This window comes from Megachile rotundata, chromosome 4, assembly GCF_050947335.1.
Source record: "Megachile rotundata isolate GNS110a chromosome 4, iyMegRotu1, whole genome shotgun sequence".
Taxonomy (NCBI): domain Eukaryota; kingdom Metazoa; phylum Arthropoda; class Insecta; order Hymenoptera; family Megachilidae; genus Megachile; species Megachile rotundata.
The window spans coordinates 6,495,162-6,514,149 of record NC_134986.1 but is presented as its reverse complement, the minus strand read 5'-3'; the positions used below and the strand labels follow the sequence as shown (position 1 = coordinate 6,514,149).

General features: G+C 35.6%; 3 protein-coding genes across 11 annotated transcripts in view; 2 read left to right on the top strand and 1 right to left on the bottom strand.

Moving 5' to 3' along the window:
* The window catches only part of LOC105663855 (semaphorin-1A-like), a 488,866-nt gene that overhangs the window by 465,229 nt on the left and 4,649 nt on the right, over positions 1 to 18,988 (top strand). For 4 of the 9 annotated variants that reach the window (XM_076530707.1, XM_076530706.1, XM_076530712.1 and 1 more), the window contains 2 exons: positions 4,286 to 4,429; positions 5,027 to 5,343. In XM_076530707.1, the coding sequence (XP_076386822.1) occupies positions 4,286 to 4,429; positions 5,027 to 5,343 (461 nt within the window). Of the gene's footprint in view, positions 1 to 4,285; positions 4,430 to 5,026; positions 5,344 to 18,560; positions 18,617 to 18,726; positions 18,975 to 18,988 lie in introns of those variants that run through there. The other 5 variants (XM_076530709.1, XM_076530708.1, XM_076530714.1 and 2 more) reach the window with 5 other exon arrangements.
* LOC143264278 (uncharacterized) lies at positions 5,522 to 14,771 on the top strand. The gene has a single exon (XM_076530718.1). It carries the CDS (start codon positions 5,638 to 5,640, stop codon positions 6,106 to 6,108), a length of 471 nt encoding a protein of 156 aa, XP_076386833.1. The 5' UTR covers positions 5,522 to 5,637; the 3' UTR covers positions 6,109 to 14,771.
* On the bottom strand, positions 14,764 to 17,550 carry LOC100876721 (sorting nexin-24). The gene is made up of 3 exons (XM_003701785.3): positions 17,285 to 17,550; positions 15,408 to 15,601; positions 14,764 to 15,236 (listed from the first exon to the last, which is right to left on the bottom strand). Exons 1-3 carry the CDS (start codon positions 17,435 to 17,437, stop codon positions 15,071 to 15,073), a joined length of 513 nt encoding a protein of 170 aa, XP_003701833.1. The 5' UTR covers positions 17,438 to 17,550; the 3' UTR covers positions 14,764 to 15,070.

Here is an 18,988-nt window from a genome sequence, read left to right as displayed (position 1 = left end):
TTACAAGTTACAATGTTTCGAATTTGGAAAGGAATTTAGGTATTTTTACAATTTACAGTGTTTCGAATTTAGAAACGTGGGAATTCGAATATTTATACGTTCACAATTTCCAGCTTCATAAATTACAATATTTATGTATATCTGACTGTTACATAACAAAAAAAAAACTCTAGACATCCTTCAAAAAACTTTTCTAAAAACCGTGAGAGGTTACCAAACAAAACCAAAGTTGCAAACGTGAATCGTTCATCTTCGAAAGGACATTTCTCTGTTTTGAATCTACAGACCGACGAGAGAGACTACCCAAGCACTCCAGGTTTGCAGAATTGCAGATCCTAAATCCTGTAACGCTTAAACGTGGATTGTGCCTTAAAACGAGCGCTTTCAGTCTCTGAGAACAAAATAATGTGCGAAAAGTGAACGGATACGAAAGCTAACCTTGCTTGTTATCTCCCTGGCAGACTAGAGCGAACAATAAATCTTCCGTTCGGAAATCTGCATAACCATTGAATCAGCATGGATAAAGTTCTTAATCTAGCGCAGAAGGTGACGAGGTTTTTAATAAAAAAAACGTACGGCGGAAAATCCAGCTTTGGAATGAATACCGAACCCATAAATCCTGGCTGAGCCCTGAAATAGTCGGAGACATAGACCTGGTATCGGTCAGCTAGATCAGTAAAAGCGTATTGCAATACCGTTTCTGATGGGTCCCCCTTGGTTCGTTGACCATGACTACTTTACGTTTCGTTGCAAACCGCTTTACCCTTTCACCGTTCAATACTAACACAGTTTTTCTACGACATGTAGCTATACCACACACGGTTAACGACTCCTGCCCACATACACATAATGTTTGCTCGCGTGATATTTCATGCGTTACCATCGGTGTCCGAGTGAGCTCAATGGCAAATACCAAAGGAATTACGAGATCGTTTTGCCCTCCTTTTTACTTGGCGTCAATAAAAAATTGTCTGGTTAACTAACCTGTTATAATTACACGTGACTCTACGTTAGTTTAGGTATTTCGTTTGTGTACGATTAGAGTTCGAGGATGGTGATTGGTATTGTTACTTGTATATGTTAATACTTGTTTTGCTGTTATTGTTAATTGCTCCACTGTCGTGTTGGCTTCCACTGTTGATGTGTTGCTGTTTTTACTATCAGTGTTGCTGTTGTTTCTATTGTCAGTGTGGTGTTGATGTCATTTTCTTTGTTAGTGTTATTTCTTCTCTTGGTATTGATGTTATTACCCTTTCTGGTATTATTATTACTGTCACTATCACTTTCTAGTTTTACTGTATTATTATTACTATCACTATCACTTTTTACTGTTACTGTATTACTATCACCATCACTGTCACTTTCCAGTATTGCTGTATTACTCTTACTAACATTATCACTTCCAATATTATTACTATTAATATCATTACTATTGCTATCTCTTCCATTACTAGTGTATTGTTATTGTTATCATTTCAACTATCAGTATTATTTTTTCATATCTGTATTACTTTTACTACCCTTTACAGTATTACTGTATTATTATTACGATCCCTACTATTATTATTGTTGCTACCATATATTATCACTGTTATTGCTACAGTTATTATTATTTCATTGTACCATAAATTACTGATTTCGAAACGTAGAAGTATGACACAAGTATTAAAAGTTCTGTAAAATGGCACTTATAGTTTTATTAATTCAGAGTGCAGTGTTTGACAAAAATTACTGTATTATCAACTAATATTCTTAACAAAAGTTATTTAAGTTTTATTTGAAGCAAACAGCGATGTATTTCAAGACATGAAGTCTGACATAATTTAATCATATAAGTAACACGAAAATCTACTACATGAAAATTAAAAAATTAAGATCTAAGTGACTAAATCTTGCAGATAAAAATAACTGTTTATAGATTAATATTTTTGACATAAAATAACTTTCAATAAACATTAAATTTTTTTATATAAAATAAGTTTAAATAATAGCATATGACACATTTCAAAACACATAAAGTCTAACATAATTTAATAAAATAAACACGAAATACAACTTGTAAAATATAAAGCTTAAAATTAAGAGCACATTTCAATCACATCTTTATATAAATATAGCTTGAATATTCTTAACATGTACAAAGTAAGAGAGAAAATCAATCATTATAAGAAACAAAAACGAATCAATGTACAGTTTAATTATTATCCACTACTAAATATTCAATTTACAGTTAAAAATGTTGACATCAGAAAGTGATAATGGTGTTTCTGATTTCTTACACGATGAATTTTTTTTTAAATAAACAAGTTGATATGTATCTTGGGTATTATTTAGATAATACACCACTGTATACCTATTCTACTCCGTAAATTGAAAACAGGATATCCATTAATAGGCATTTACTGTTTCCTTCAACGGAAGACTAACATTTTGTGTCAAGAATATCGATGAAACGTTTATATAGTTATTTTCATTAATATTTGAACTGCAAGTTGATATGCCATAGGAAACGTTATACGAAGCTTTTATGACATCGAATTGTGTCAGACTATCTATGCTTCGAAATCTGTAATTTTATATGTCACAAACTGATACTCTTGCTTCTATTATCTGGATATAATGTTGTTAACGTCGCTTTTATTATCGGCATACTGTCACTGTCACTACCAATAACATTATTATTCTTATCATTGGTGTATTTATCAGTATTGCTGTCACAATCGCTACAACTGTAAATATTACTGACACTATCGCTACAAGTATCAATATTACTGTCACTATCGCTACAACTATCAATATTAAAATTAATATAACTATCACTACCAATATTAATGTCACTGTCGCTGCCATTAACAATATTACTGTCACTATCGCTACAACTATCAATATTAAAATTAATATAACTATCACTATCAATATTAATGTCACTGTCGCTGCCATTAACAATATTACTGTCACTATCGCTACGACTACCAGTATTAAAATTAATATGGCTACCACTATCAATATTAAAATTAATATTGCTACCACTATCAATATTAATGTCACTGTCGCTGCCACTAACAATATCACTGTTATTATCGGTGTATCTATCAATATTATTGTCACTATCACTATAACTATTAATAACGCTGACTCAATCGCTACAAATATCAATATTAAAGTTAATATCCCTTTCACTATCAATATTACTGTCACTGTCGCTACCATTAACAATATTACTGTTACTATCGATGTATCTATCAATATTACTGTCACTATCGCTACAACTATCAATATCACTGTCGCTACTGTTATATTCTATCATTACACCAATTATTACGTTTCGTTCCATTACTGTAAAATAAGCTGCACTTACATTCGAAACTAATTTAATATGTAACAACATTATGGGGACCACAGACAATCAATATACACCGTCAACATTTCAGTATTCTAACCACTAATACGAAATATTAATATAATATTGTTACTGTCCCATTGTGATATATAAATATTCAGGACAGTGAAATATTGACTCTGTATATTGATCGTTTGCTCTCCATTACTGCAACTGATCACCAGCCATTTTCTTCTGAGAACAAAACCTTAATTGAAAACATAAATCAATATTAACAAAACCTTAACTGAACACGTCGATTAAGAACTTTAGCAAAACAACTGATCATGTAAGAACATCGGCAAAATCTTTACCGAGTACGGTAATTAATAAAATTAACAAAAGCTGAACTTGGTATATCAAGAATATTAACAGAAACTTAGTACATCAATTCAGAACTTTAACAAGACCCTAATTAAGATTAACAAAACAGTAACTGAATACAATTAAAATCATTAACAACCTTAACTGAATACAGTAGTTGGAAGCATTAACAAAACTTTAACCAAATAATCAACGACATTAACAAAACCATGTAAACACCCTCCAAGCTTCAACTAGACCATATCGCGATACTTCAGCGTCACGAATCATGCAACAAACTGCGGATGTTCATGCAATATCAGTTTATTTTCCCATTTCATAGTTTTCGCATCCAAAATGTGCTGTATCGATTTTTTCTACCTATAACCAGTTTGCGTGAATATCCGCAGTGAACTAATAACTCTAGTTACAATCTGCCACAGAACACACGACTGTTATCGTCAATATTGAAACGTGTTAATCAAAGTGTTTCCATTATTCTATTGAACCATTGGTCGCTTACATTTCGACTATCATTATTTACGTACAACACTCGGCGGTCATCAGTGTCCCCGTCATCAAATCAGTGAAATGTTGCTTCAGAGATGGCGAAGCCCGTGCAACCAGCGGTTCTGCACGAAAACGGTCGGGGCGAGCAGCCCGATGAACGGGACAATGAAATCGTCATCGAGCTGGATCGAGAAAATCAGTACGGTCGTACGCAGCCACGAGCTAACGAGCCTCAAGGTAATCATTTGCCCAATAATCCAGACGGTTTACCCACAAATATCGTCTTCATCTTCTCTCACCTCACCGTCGTCACACAGAGACACACACACACCAGCACACCCTCCTGTCATCCATTTTTGTCGCACAAGGATAGTGTGTTCCAACGTGGTTCTCATCACAGCTTTTTCCTTGTATATGTATACAATGTGTCCTAACTTGGTAACACCTTGTTGTTTGTAACTAGCTGCACTATTCGTCCGTGTTCCCTTAGTCTCGAAAGTAAAGAAACGGCCAGAGTAGAAAGCTTCGGACGTGGTTCCCTAACTTTACGACAAGCCTGGAACCACCGAATACCCGCAAATGTACGATTAAATCGTCGAACACGATATCCGACAGCGAAGTCGGACTTCGATGAGAATACAGGGATAAATTCCCGATCCTACTTTGAACACGCTAGGACACCTTACCGATGAACCCAGCAGGTGAACCCTTCCTGAATACACCAACACACTGTCACACGGTCTTCGTATCCAGAACCAATCCCATCCAATCAAGAAGCAATGAGTCCGTCGTATGCTGTGTTTAGGTCTCGTGCTCACTCAGCTTTCATTTCAGACGTGATCGCTACACCGGTGGTGTACTCGGCCCAGACGTTGACCGGTGCGCTGATAGGAACCTGCTTCTTCTCTCTGGTGGCCGGATTCGCTTCCGGTTTCTGGTTCTCGCAGAGGTTACGAGGTGCCCCGTACCCGGAGCCGTCCGAGCAACGTCAACAGCTAAATCGACTGACCGAGAGTTCCGAGTCCCCGGGCTTCAACAACAAGTCCATCAACCTGGTGTTGAACGTGCCTCCTAAGAACCCTAACGGGAAGAACGCAAACTCCTCGGCGGAAAACAAGCCGGTGCAGAAGGTGAAGAAGACGTACATATGATATAGACGACGACATAGGGCCGTCTGAGGCTTGCCGCAGGACCCAACGGGTTCCGGCTCATCTTCTTCTTCCTCTTCCTCCGACCTCGCGGAATCAGACGATCGTAACGACGAAGACGACGACGACGACGACAACGTCCGCCATGATCAGAATCAACTGGCGTTAAACCACGCCGGTTGCGTCTTCGATCAGCTGACCAGGCACGACGAAAACCCGTACGAGAGCGTGGCCAGCGAGGGGAGATCTCTCGAGTTCCTCGCCACTTCCAGAGAGACCCCTTGCGACTCGCGTTCGATGTCGAAGGCCGTCGATTACAGAAGAAGATACGACCACCTCCAGGAAGGAGGCTACACCGAGACGACCTTGACCGAGCCGGTCAACAGCCTTCAGGATTACAGCAGCAGCAGCGCCAACAGTCTGGACGATCTTTGTCGAGGACATCAGCGGATGCTGGGAGACTTTGATCGTACGGAAAGCACCGGCAACCGCGATCACTATATGGTGCCCACCCGTGACCCACGGGAGTTCAACGAGAGGATCCTGTCACTGTTCAACCCGCAGTTTCTACCTAACTTCAACGACATGATCATGTACGTGACCAGCCAGTACGATACCAGACGCAGTCCTCCGCCTAGGTCCAGGTCGATGGCCGAGGGAGAGGATCGATTGTTCAGAAACTCGAGTTACTACCGGAAGAAACGCGTGGTCGGGGCTGGCTCGATGTTCTTCCGGCGTGGATTGACGTACGAAGCGGCGCGCAAGTGACACAGGCTGTCTCTGTTCGGATTCAAACGGAGGATTCAGCGTTGGGTGGATCGCGTGAAACGCAAACGACTCCAGGCCGGGAATATCGAAGACGGGGACGTTGGGTGCGTGAAGATCTACCGAACTTGATTTCGATGAGATGTAGTTGTACTCGTGGCGCGTCCGCGGACCGCCCACGTGCTTCCGGTGCCACGTGTCGTATCGTATGATGTTAGCTAAACTACGTGAACAGAGACACACGCGCGCTTTCGAACTATTTTTTTAAGGTGTATATCCTTTTCGGACAGTCCGGCGAGATTGCGTGATCAGGACGCTCGATGATCTTGTGCTAGAAGAAATTTTCTATCGGAATTCGATCGTTTTTCGAGTTCTTCCTTTCCGTTTCTCAGCAGTACGGCAATGGAGAGATTATATTATGGGACATAAACAACGACGATGGGACAGAGGATCGGACTCGTAGCTGTGTAATGTGATACGATCAGAGGAGACTGTGTTCGTAGCAGTGGCCTGCTTAGGTGCTTAGGACCGCGATGATTTAAACACGAAGACGTATGGTCACCGCCAAGGTATAGCGTGGTCGTAAACGTCAGCGGTTTGTATGCTGAAACGTGTTTTATGAACATCGAAAGCTTCTACTTGATACTTCTCGTATTTCAAGAACACTTGAGCGGGAACCCAACACGTGTTTTTTAACGATCGACCAGATTTACGACCACGCTTTATTTTGACGGGAACCATAGCATCCTGGATGTCGAGGCTACGTTTCTTCAATCAGAATTTTGCGGTAAACGGCAAATGATGGAAAGGTTCAGATTCAATGCGGATTTTTTCATGAACGTTTATATTAATATTAAAGAACTATGCGTATATTTTCATGAAACTTCAAGGTTTAATGTATATTTGTGCATATTTATGATCGTCTCAATTTGAAATTGGAATTTTAAAACATATTATCATGTTATGTAGCTGACAAATTTTGTATGGAATTAAAAGAATGCTTATGGAGTTGTTTTTATGAAGGTTTAAGCTTCAAAATGATGAAACATATGCACCATTTTGAAATACTTTTCTATCATGAAACTTTCTTAGACATTTCAAAATTGTCATTTTAAAATGTAACATAATTTTGTACAGTTGACAAATTTTGTGTTGTTCATAAGCTCACAAAGCGCTACAATTATTTTCTTCAAGGTTTAAATTCTAAATTGAAATAAGTTTGAGATACTTTCTTGTCATTTCTCCTAAACTTTTCAAATTGTCAAATTGTTATTTTAGAACACCAATTTTTGAACTTTACAGAATTTGTATTGCAAATATCCACAAAGTGGTTGGCCAGTTATATTTGTAAAAGTGTAAACTTTAAATTAATACATAAGTACTATTTTGAAATAATTTGTGTCGCAAAAATGTCGTAGACTTTTTACATTTCGAAATTGGCCATTGATTACATCGATCGGATACAGAAACCAGTGCTAAATAATATGGTTCACTAAGCAGACACAATCGAAAGGATTAAAATGGATCGTGAGGAAGGATTTCAACACATTTTGAGAAACGTGGCCTCGGGAAAATGGAGGCTAGAAGCATTCGCGCGAGACGAGGCGTGCCTTCCGTATATTAATTGTTGGCAAATTTCTGATCTTGTAAAACAGGAAATTGGGGGAGAATGTGGCCGGTATAGATTCGGGCAAGTGCCTCATTTAATGCGTTTCGTTTAAACTGTATTCGATAGAAGAGAACGATGCTAGGTAACGATGTAGAGCGAGCGAAAGAGATAGAGCGAGTGAGTATGAGAGAAACAAAAGACTAATGTAAGACTTATTCGAGTATTGTTGTGCACTTATTGCCGTGCTGTGAGTATATATTGGTTATTAGCAAGAGAGAGAAAGAGAATTTGTGGTGTTGAAGCACGTACGATTTATTAAATAATGGAGAAACAATTTACCGCGTTGTGGTGTCTTCGAGGAGAGTATGTATTTTTTGGCTGGGGGACGCGTTAAATCGATATATAACTGTTTGGCGGTGTTACGGGCGAGGTGTGGAGGTGGTTTTTCCGTTTCTTTCATCTCTTTTTCTAATGTAAACGAACAAATTGCGTCGCTGTTGAATCGCTCGAATGCTGAAACTGTTTTTCGCTCGTTGCGTCAACTAAGGTAACAATGGAAGGAGTCTTTGTTATAAAGATTGATAAGAAAACGTAGTACAAAAACGCGGGAGATATTATGTCTTACTTTTTCCCCGGGGAAAGTATTATTTAACAAATACAACTGCATTTCTACGATTCAATCGTGCACAGAATACTCATGGAGAAATATATAACAAAGGTTCCATCAAAGAGCAAACGAGACAGTTTTAATCGAATAAACAGTATTCCAGCGATTCGTTTCGCTTGAATATTTCTTAGAGTTTGTACCGTATGTTAATACCCGACACATTAGCGAAAACTTGATGGCAGTTCCCTGTGACATAAGTATTCTCGAAGAAGCTCGGTCGTGAGAGGAGAATATGCGAATGGGGTCTTAGCGTGTTTGGCAAAGATGCCTTTGACAATGGCGTAAATCGGTCTTACTAGCGTACAATAGCGAATACCTGGGCGTGTATTTCCTTTACAGCTTAACCGCGGATAGAGTGCCTGCAAGTAGCGGTATGGCTAACGTTTGTCCCAGATTTCACGAAAAAAATCGACACAGAGAACAAAGGGAAATGTAGATCGAGTATCGTGACCGTGATACGTCGTGAGGAGGAATCAAATTTCATTCTGTAAAATACTTAATCGACTTGAAAACCTTTCGCTGATGAGATCACATTGTGAGAAGCGATTTCTGTCTACTACAGGGTGGTTCAAAAAGAATGTCACTACTTTTCTTTCTAATATGTATTTAATTTTAATTCTTTTAATTCGTTTATGGGTTCTACATTTGTGAACGACTCTGTATGTTTATAAAGTAAGAGTGATGGACAACTACATTCCCAAGGATAAGTTGTGTAGACATACAGTAAAAATACCTAATAAGTTTCTTAGTTTTTCATTTTCTAAATTTCTACATTTGAAAGTTTGGAGGTTTGGAATTTTAAAAATTGGAAAGTTTAACAGCTTTTAATTTCTATACTGAGATTTGTGAATCTCCACTTTGCAAGTTCCAAGTTTGTAAATTTTTAAATTAGATATTTCTATATGTATGAATCTAAATTTTTAAATTTGAAATCTGAGAAGAAGGTGACATTGATCTTGTTCTACATTTCATTGTTACACTGTACAGGTTAATGCCCATAAGCTGTTTAGCGGGTACTTGATTTGTCCATCACTGTAGCGTATTATACACAGGTATCCATTACGAAACTATTTCTGGGAGCTAAAAGCGATTTTATACCACCGTTTCCGTCTACGGTCGTTGACAATGACTGTAATTAACCGCCAGAACTGTGTTCGCTGGAAGATGAAATTGTTTCGTTTAGTAAACTGTGTAACAAGCAAAACCACAGGGAAGCATTTCGCAAATAGCAGCGAAAGGATTAATTAGGACCTTTGTTCTCTTTTCGCGTAACATCGATGGACAGACGTTCAACTGCTCATCAACCAACACTGCCGCCCCAAATTCTAACGTGCTTTTCGAACGAAGAACAGTAAGACGAGTTTAATAATACATAGACACATCGATTTTCACTATTTGTCATTGAGCGTACAATGAGAAGCGGACAATACACGAGGGTTAGATCGGTTGAAATAAAGAGGAAGCGTAGTATTATTATTATTATATAGAAATGACCATTAAGAGGAGGCACGGTCTGAAAGGGACGAGCATAGATGGTCCGGAAGAAATGATAAAGAAAAGAGAATCGTGTAAATAAGTAGAAATTGTTTTTGTTTAATCATTGATATCATTTAAACGAGAATTCATTCGTTACACGCTACTCGTCACGCGAACAGCAGTGGAACGCATATTAATTAATATTTACACATACGCGTGTGTATTTTGCTTATGAACATTTGTACCACTTTGTATGACATGCTAAAATTATCGGAAATATCCAATGAATGTATTAAATTCATGCATATCGAGCGATGGGAAATTAGGAATTATGAGCTGTAAACTCGATGCATTGTTTGATTCAACATAAAATCAATCGTATTGTGTTAAGAATAAATTTGTATCACCATTTTGGTCAAAGTTCAACCTTTAAATCGATGTAGCATATGTGGTATTTTTCGATACTTTTCTGTCATGAATTTATTTTGAAAATTTCTCCTTTTTGAAGTGGATTAATAAATATACGAATTTCTCATCATTTTCTTTTTTAATTTATAATTTTGTTAATACGAAAAATGTTAAGCGTTACATAGAAATTTTCAGTCTTAAGCATTAAATTGCTGCATTGTAAGTGGTTCTCCGTGAAACTTTTCTGTTATGAATTCGCGTTAGAATATTTACTTTTTGAAATTAATTTAAAAGTAGAAATGCAATTATTTCTTTTCCAATTTATAATCTTGCTGATATCGAGATTGTTAAAAAATCATATACGTATTTTCGCAAAATCTTAAACTTTACTGTACTGTTATTTCGTGAAACTTCTCTGTCATAAAATCTTCTTATTTCGAAATCCTTGTAAAAGCGTAGATAGCATGTCACACAAAGTGATACCACGCGTACGTGTAATTGCATTTTCATTATAACACGCATATATATATATACATACACCGTATATGAAAAAAACTATACATATATATATATATACATATATTTTTTTTTTAATCGACATAGATAAATATATATTACGAGAGTGCGAGGGAGAGAGTGAAAGATAGAAAGAGAGGGTGTTAAACAAGAGAGGCAGCTAATTACACTTTTCTCCGTGGGTCTTTATGAAAGACCACGATCTTTTTTTAATTAAAATTACGCCGAGCACCCGTGCGATTCTCGTTGTGCATCCAAATAACGAGAAAAGAAGAAAAAAATGTTAAAATAATCCGGGTGTTCGGGATAAATATTTTACAGATACGATGTTTATATTATACAAAAAAAAAAACATCCAACTTAGGTACCTTGTGAGAAATTCTATAAATATATATATATATACATATACAAATATTATTGGCAGATTGTTATATGCTATAATATTTCTAAATTTAGAAGAAACGAGGAGGCATATGTTATATATATACATATTATGGATGTACATGTATACAAAGCGTTTTAATTAGTATTTACGTGATTTAATTGTAACCATAAGGATGTACATAGTATTACAACGTTTCAAACTGACTTAGGACGAAATTTGGCTCGATAGTAAGGAGAATGAATTTTCAATGAATTAGATTACTTTTCGTTATTTTCATAAAACAGAAACGCTTGCACGTGCTAATTCCCTATTGTCTTGAATATCGTAGGATTCGATTTCTAACCGAGAATTTCTAAGGATAATGGTTTTTTATTGCTTTTAAGTAAACAAAAACGCGTGATAAGACGATAGAATACTTTTGCGATTTTTATATACAGGTATGTGCAATTTAATCGAGATTTAATACTGGAATGACTGGTATTCTCTTAAATTCAGAATAACGTGGGAAAATAATTAAATGAGTACCTTTAATTCTGCAATTTAAAACTCAGTTGTTCCAGAATTAAATGTGGCTACTGAAGAGATCTTTGCAAATTTTGTTTAGATAAAATTGCATATTTTAAAAATTATTTTTCATCGCAAAAAAAGAGATTGTATTCGGATTTAAAATGAATTTTGTAAACTATGCTTGTTAATTTTAAAGTAAAAATAAATTTAATGAATTGTTCGAGCCGTTACCGGAGCATGAAATCGTCGCTGAAAATAGCGTTGAGTTTAAATATTTTAAAATAGAAAATTATTTTTCATGTTTGGCAAAAAAAATATTCGTTATAGTAGTTTTTGAAAATAAAATTGCTTGCACATACCTGAAAGCGGATACGCGTCCCACGGTAGCGTTTAGATTGTAACGTAATTGCGATCGCATTAATTAGGTGAAGTAAATGCAACATTCCAGTTAATGCCTGGACTGCCAACCATTTTCAGCAAACACCTGCGATAATTAATTGACGTGTTTTCATTGTGCGATAGTTTGTTTCGCTAACGAGATATCAAGCGGTCATTTTTGCACAGTGAGTCATGTTTACTGTTGCAATTTTAAGAACGAAAGGAAAATGAATATTCAAACATTGTAAAATCATACAAGTCCTATCGCTATCTCTGTTACTAATCTTCTGTTCCCAAATTATCTACTTTGTTCTTTTTAATTTGTTAACGATTATTTTAGTTGTAAAGATATCTTTCTTTTAAGTAATAAGCGTAACAGTAGGATTTATGTATTATCTTCATCGAAAGCGAAGAAAGCAGGTATTTTTTTTTTATGGAAATTGCGTCGAGCGGTGAGCATTTGTTTTGTATCGAATAATGCAAATAGTCACTTTTTTAATGTAAGTTTTGTACGAGCGACAGAAAACGTGGTGAGAGTAGCTTTCGTTGCTTGAAATTATTGCAAATAACTTCCTCATGTTATTGTATGTTTCTTAATGTTTTGTAATGATTTCAATAAAGGTATCCTCAAAATAGTAAAAAAGTGGACTTGTCAGATTTTGCAATCACTTTCAGGAAAACATCGATATCGTAATTTATTTAAGCATGGATTACTATTAATCTCTTGTTCTAATCGCTCTGTAATTTGTTACACTATCGCCTTTGAATTGTGTTATATTATCTACGTTACAGTGTCCATCATTGATAAGAGACACCCAGCATTGATAACGTTAATTTTTCTCTAATGCTATCTCAAAGCAGTTTCCACCTACTAACTTTTCAATCAGAACAAAATTGTTTCTCTCTCATTACAAAACAATTAATTTATAAAGTGGAACTTTTTACAGACTAAAGGAGAAAAATAACGGAGTTTCTTAGTAAACAGTGAAATGAATGGATGGCAGTCCAGGCACACATGTTTGCTGTGCCAATGCAATGCGTTTTCTGTACATAATATCGTAGCCCTAATTAATATTAATTAGAGAGTAGCTGGAGTCCTGTTGACGCAAACGAATGGCATACACGTAGAAGTAATCGATACAGCCACACGAAAACGAGTCACACACCTTTTCTTACTCGTGGCTCCTTTGTCTTCTCCCGAAACAGAGGAAAAAACACGTCGAATGGAAAGGAATAAAGGTTTACAAAAACTGCCACACGGGCAATAAGCTTCTACATTGTAAACATTTAATGTCTCGCTAGCTCGGAAAATTGTCTCTGACCCGAAAGGACAAAAAGCAGGATCATTTGAAAAGAACAGTGACTATAATCCGTGCACTTGTAGCTGTGGATCCATTAAATTCATCTATTCCCATTAAACTTTAAACTTCACTGTGCTATTTTGTAATAGTTGTCATCAATTTATCTTATAGTTGAGCCGTTTCTTAAGATTGATTAGGTATTTGTACGATAATATTGTTTGTTACAATTGATAACAAATCTTAAGTGCTAATTTCAAATCTTTTCATATCTACTAAGTAAGTTAACTTACTTTTAAACCTGTAGGTTTGCTACATTATTTGATACAATAATATTTTGTAATACTGTATCAGACTTTCCTATGTTATAAACTTCAGTACTTCTGTTTATATCAGCGATTATTGAATAAGAACTTTGCTCATTGTACTAATCATCTAGATGTTATGAATATTGGATCCACAGCGCTACAGCATGAAAATTAGTTTTGCTAGAAACGGAAATCGGTGAACCTGAAATCGTCTGAACACTTCGCACAAGACTGAGAGGAGCTTGTACATATAAGGGTTCTATATATAATACATTACACAATTTGATATGAGTGAATGATTTGCTGGTGGATTCAGTTTATTACCATGACGTTATAATGATATAAAATGATAACAGCATTAAAAAACGATTAAGTAAGTTGTACATAGAGGAGAGAGGAGATCCTACTACCGCGCTATATATATAAATATATAATGTACGTATATGTTACTACCGTTGTCACGGCGTTTCCGTTGCATATAAAAACCATTTTCTACACGCAGAAAGCCTCTCCTATACCACGACACGACAGAAAGAGAAAGATTTCCTATTTTTCACACAGACACATACACATACACACTCGCAAGAAAAACACGCCCGATCCAGTGGACCAAACGATTGTCAACACCGCCTGAATTCTCACCTGGTTTCACCTGTTTTACACCTCTGCCCTCTTCCCTTATTTATATAATATATTCGATAGAGACAGATTATGATAGGAAATCAATGATTTCACCGAATCATCATGTGGCTATAATTAAACAGGCGCTAGTTTTAGATCTCCGCTGAACATCATCATCCTAACATCATCAACGAAGTCTGCGAACGTGTGTATACATTTTCCAATTGTAAAACGTCGTTCGAAGAACGTCAGAAAACGGCGTTATTGAATGAATTGAGTATCGAGTGGTGTCCAATTGAGAAAAAATAAACAAACGGTAGTAGAGTCTAACACGACTAAAGGTACCCGCAAGAGATCCGCTTATGAGTTACGATTTACATTTACAATCCAGATTATCCAGTAACGTTAAAATAGAATTAAGATGAATGTCACAACAAGTAATGTAAACTCTGAGAATTAATGAGACGAAATAAACGAGACGATGATTCAAATATATGGCAGAGAATGTATGCATATATTTATCTTTCTTGGCGTGTCATGGTTTACATCTTGTACAATTAACTCCATCGAATTCTTCCATTTCTCGTCCTTTGTTTCTTCGTTCGTCGTATTGAAATATGTCGGAAATGGAAGCACCTACTCCTGCACGCGTTCATCGACGTACACCCACCGTATTTTTTATCTCTCGGTAGAGATAGAGCAACAGACACTTCGTGCATGTTGAATTCGTTTTTTTTTTTTACTAAGTTCTTCCTGATCAACTCTCCAGGAATTTACTGGTTCACAAACTGCTCAGGACTTGTATATACCTAAAAGAACTCCATTGATCACGATGTCTGGAAGACTGTTTGACGTCCCGTTCGGATAAGCGTATGGATCACATTCAAACGTTAATACTGGATGGTGACCAAAGGCATTGGGATGAACGTGCTGCGTATCTTCCGTGTCTTTATACGTGCTGAAAAGAACATAAATTAGCTATTGAAGTTTAGGAATACCAGAAATAGTCTAAGGAAGATCTATGACCATCTTCACAAGTGGTTATTGAATAATTTTGACTACTGCGCAGCTACGAATATTCATATTTGCACTGTTATATTAAATAAGATCAAATTTTGTAAATGCATACCTTTTATATGACGCACTAGCAGTTCGAGTTTCTATACCCAGAAAATTGAGAACCTGTTGCTTCGTGGCTGAAAGCCTTAGCATTTTTTGGACGTACAATTCTAGTGCAGCTCGCCTTTGCTCAAGTACCTTTGGCTGCGAATTTCTGACCCTCTTCGGCGGAAACGAAGCGATGTCCGCATTTTCCTTCTTCAACTGCAATAACAACAGACAAATTAGTTCATCGGTACTCAAGCAAGTAATCCTTTTATGCGATCTAAAGATAGATCCATTTAATGTAACAGCTGTTTGAAGTTCTTTCGTTGCACCCATAATAAGTAAAAAAAAGATATTGATTAAATGGGTGAAGGTTCGCTGAAGCTATTCTACTGGCTTGATAAGTGGAGTGAGATGATTAAAGCATGCCTCAAGAACCCTGAGTTCCTTGAAATAAAAATTGTTTATTTTAAAAATTATTTAATATCGAATGACAAAATTATTTTATCAAAGTTATTAAAGTTTGAAAAAGTTTTTAAAATACATTACTTACAATTTGAAACATATCGCGTGCCAAACGAATTGTTAGAACGTCCGCCCGTGAGTTAGGAACGATCCGACTGCGCTTTTATAGAATTCGAAAGTGCTAACAGTATGCATAAATTTCACGAGTATGTTTTACAATGAGTTAATTGTTAAAGAACGCCAGCTACGTAAATGGTATATCGTTACAACGATGATGAAACCCATACGTATATTGATATGACTAATCAGCAACTATCGGAAAAAGTATCGCGTACCGACAGAAGTAAATCTGTGTACAATTTCTTTTAGTATACAGAAGCTAATTCGTATTGAAACAATATGTTATTATGGAGCAGGGGCTAAGCGCTGGATTTCAAAAGTGACCTTATTTTTGCGCGCGAGTTCAAACTCACTGTGTGCAATTTTTTTTTTAATTGTGATGAATATTAATAATAATGGAAATTATTAAATTGTTATTATAACGGAAATTAAGAAATGAAATTTAAGGTGATTACTGTTATTCTAGAACTTTCACATATTTTACATAAGGAAGTAGCGTCAAAGAATTTTATGCGCAGTTTATAACATGATATATCGATTGGAGATTTCAGATAAACAATACACTAATAAATAGTGAACTCGAAATTATAAATTTACAAATTTTAAAAAATGCAGATTTCTAACTTACCAATACTCCATTTTGAAAGTTACCAAATTTTTAAATTTTTAAGTTATCAAATCCTTGAATTCCTAAACTGTCAAATTTTACAAGTATTCAAGTTGTCAAATTCCAAAATTTCTGAATTGTCCAATATTCAAATTTTTAAATTCTCAAAATTCTAAATTCGTAAATTTCCGAATTGCAAAATATACCGTATATTATTAGTATTTTGAGTATTGTCGGTAAACACTGAGAAGCCAGAAGTAGTAATTATATGCATTGTTTGTCAGAGGTCTCCACTATTATATAACGCACACATACACTTTTCAGTATTTACTACGTACATTCCTGTGAGCGGCTCACACACGTTTATTCATATGAGCGGAATGAATGGGAAAGAAAGTAGAATGAGAACGGTGTCCTTATTCGTACAATGTAAAAAAACTTGCGAACAAGGACAGAGCTATTACCGCTACTTTCTCTTTAAAACGCAGGATTCAGGAAGCTTATATCTATAGCTATAAAAGTAGAAAAAACAGTGATGTTGTCATCGCTATTTTTCATTTCGCTTCATTCGGAAAATAGAACTGCAAGTTTGAAAAGAAAAAATGTAGAAGTTGGGAGGTTGTCGATGTTTTTTTCTTTCAATGATGAAATAAAGTATTATCAGTCTATGTTCTAAATTCTAGACAATAAAATAAATGAGATAAACATACCGTGCGATGTAACGCGCTAAATTGGCTGTATCTTCTCTCGATATAATACCGAGTACCAGTTTCTGGCTCCAATATTTCGATGCAGTAAACATAATAGGGTTTGCCGTGTGACACCTCGGCCAAACGGTATCCGCTAATGAAAACTTGATACATCGCATCGCTAGCAATTTTCTAAAGTCCTTAAAACACGTACGATAAAGCGATATCACAGATTACACAGAAAACGCGACGCTTCGATCACAGTACTTTTGTATTGCATACAAACGTCTGTCAATTCAGGCGATGACCAATGTGTTTGTCATACATATGTGCATTGAGAGACGCACTAATACAAGAATAGACTTGCGAGCACTACCAACTGTTAAATACACCTTACGAATGCTTTCGGTATTTTTAACTTTGAAGGCACTGCATAAGAAAATTATATAATTTTAAATAAAAAGAAAAATGGTTGTATCTTTTGAATTTTAATGATTTTCTTCGTGATATTAATTAATATTCCAAAACAGAATATAATAATTGAAAGTCAGGTGTTCGTTCTTTTTACTGTATTCGTTTCTACATATTCTATGATCTATGACAACGCGCATGCGTTTCTATGGTGATCGTAATGCCAAAAGTATATAAGCTGTGAAAAAAGTTTCTTGATATATAATTTTTTATAATTTATAAAGTTTCCAAGTACCCAAGTATCCAAATTTCCGAAGCCTCAAATTTTCAAATGTCTGCATCTCTCTTTAGTATATAAAGTTTAAAAATTTGGACATTTATTGGCAAATAATGTGGGCTCGTTTATTTTTTTCTCATCACGTATATGACTACGAAGAAGCAGACTATAGAAATGCTTCGTACCCGTGGTTAAAAATTTCCCTAGACTCTATAACTGCATCAACTAGTTATATTTTCTAGTGAAATAGAGGGTAACATTGTTTATTTACGAAACCATTCACAACATTTTTATCAATGATGAAGGTTGAGTTTCTGACCTTCGTCTTATATATTCATCGAAATGAAAGGATTTGTTTGTAACATGTGTGCTATCTTATCATAACAGTAGTGAGAAAATTAAAATTAAATCGAAAGTAAAAGATGACATTTGTTTGGAGACCTTCGTCATGGAAGCACGTGATAAGAAAATCACTTTTACCAATGTATCAATTGATGATACTAAATCATGACATCCATATGTCAAAATGTAAATGTAGTTTTGAAAATATTAGTTGTTAAAAATATAAACTGAAACATTCATTTTTCGTTAACGATGTATGCTTTTTAGGTTGTTCCCATGGAGAATATGAAATGCAAGATCCAAAGTCAGAAGCCGATATGTAGGTAAAATTGAAATATTATTATATATACAAATATGAAGCTATATCATATTGAAATTACACTAAATTTTAATATTACCTATATCACCATTCATCTGACTTATTATATTTTAGAGTAAATGTAACTTTTATTGACAAAACCGGGAATAAAATACCTGTAAAGGGGAAAATTGGTGATAATATATTATATCTGGCTCATAGATATGGAATAGAACTAGAAGGTGCATGTGAAGCATCTCTTGCTTGTAGTACTTGTCATGTATATGTGCACTCTGATTATATGGATAAACTTCCACCATCTGAAGAAAAAGAGGAGGATTTGTTAGATTTAGCACCATTTTTGAAAGAGAATTCAAGATTAGGTATAAACATGAAT

Excerpts from the sequence above, each read along its gene's own strand:
- LOC100876721 (XM_003701785.3), bottom strand. The coding sequence starts at position 17,437 with ATGTATCAAGTTTTCATTAGCGGATACCGTTTGGCCGAGGTGTCACAC. Across the intron at positions 15,602-17,284 it reads TTAGCGCGTTACATCGCACG|TTGAAGAAGGAAAATGCGGA; the intron begins GTATGTTTATCT and ends TTGTTATTGCAG. Across the intron at positions 15,237-15,407 it reads GCTAGTGCGTCATATAAAAG|CACGTATAAAGACACGGAAG; the intron begins GTATGCATTTAC and ends TGTTCTTTTCAG.
- LOC143264278 (XM_076530718.1), top strand. The coding sequence starts at position 5,638 with ATGTCGAAGGCCGTCGATTACAGAAGAAGATACGACCACCTCCAGGAA.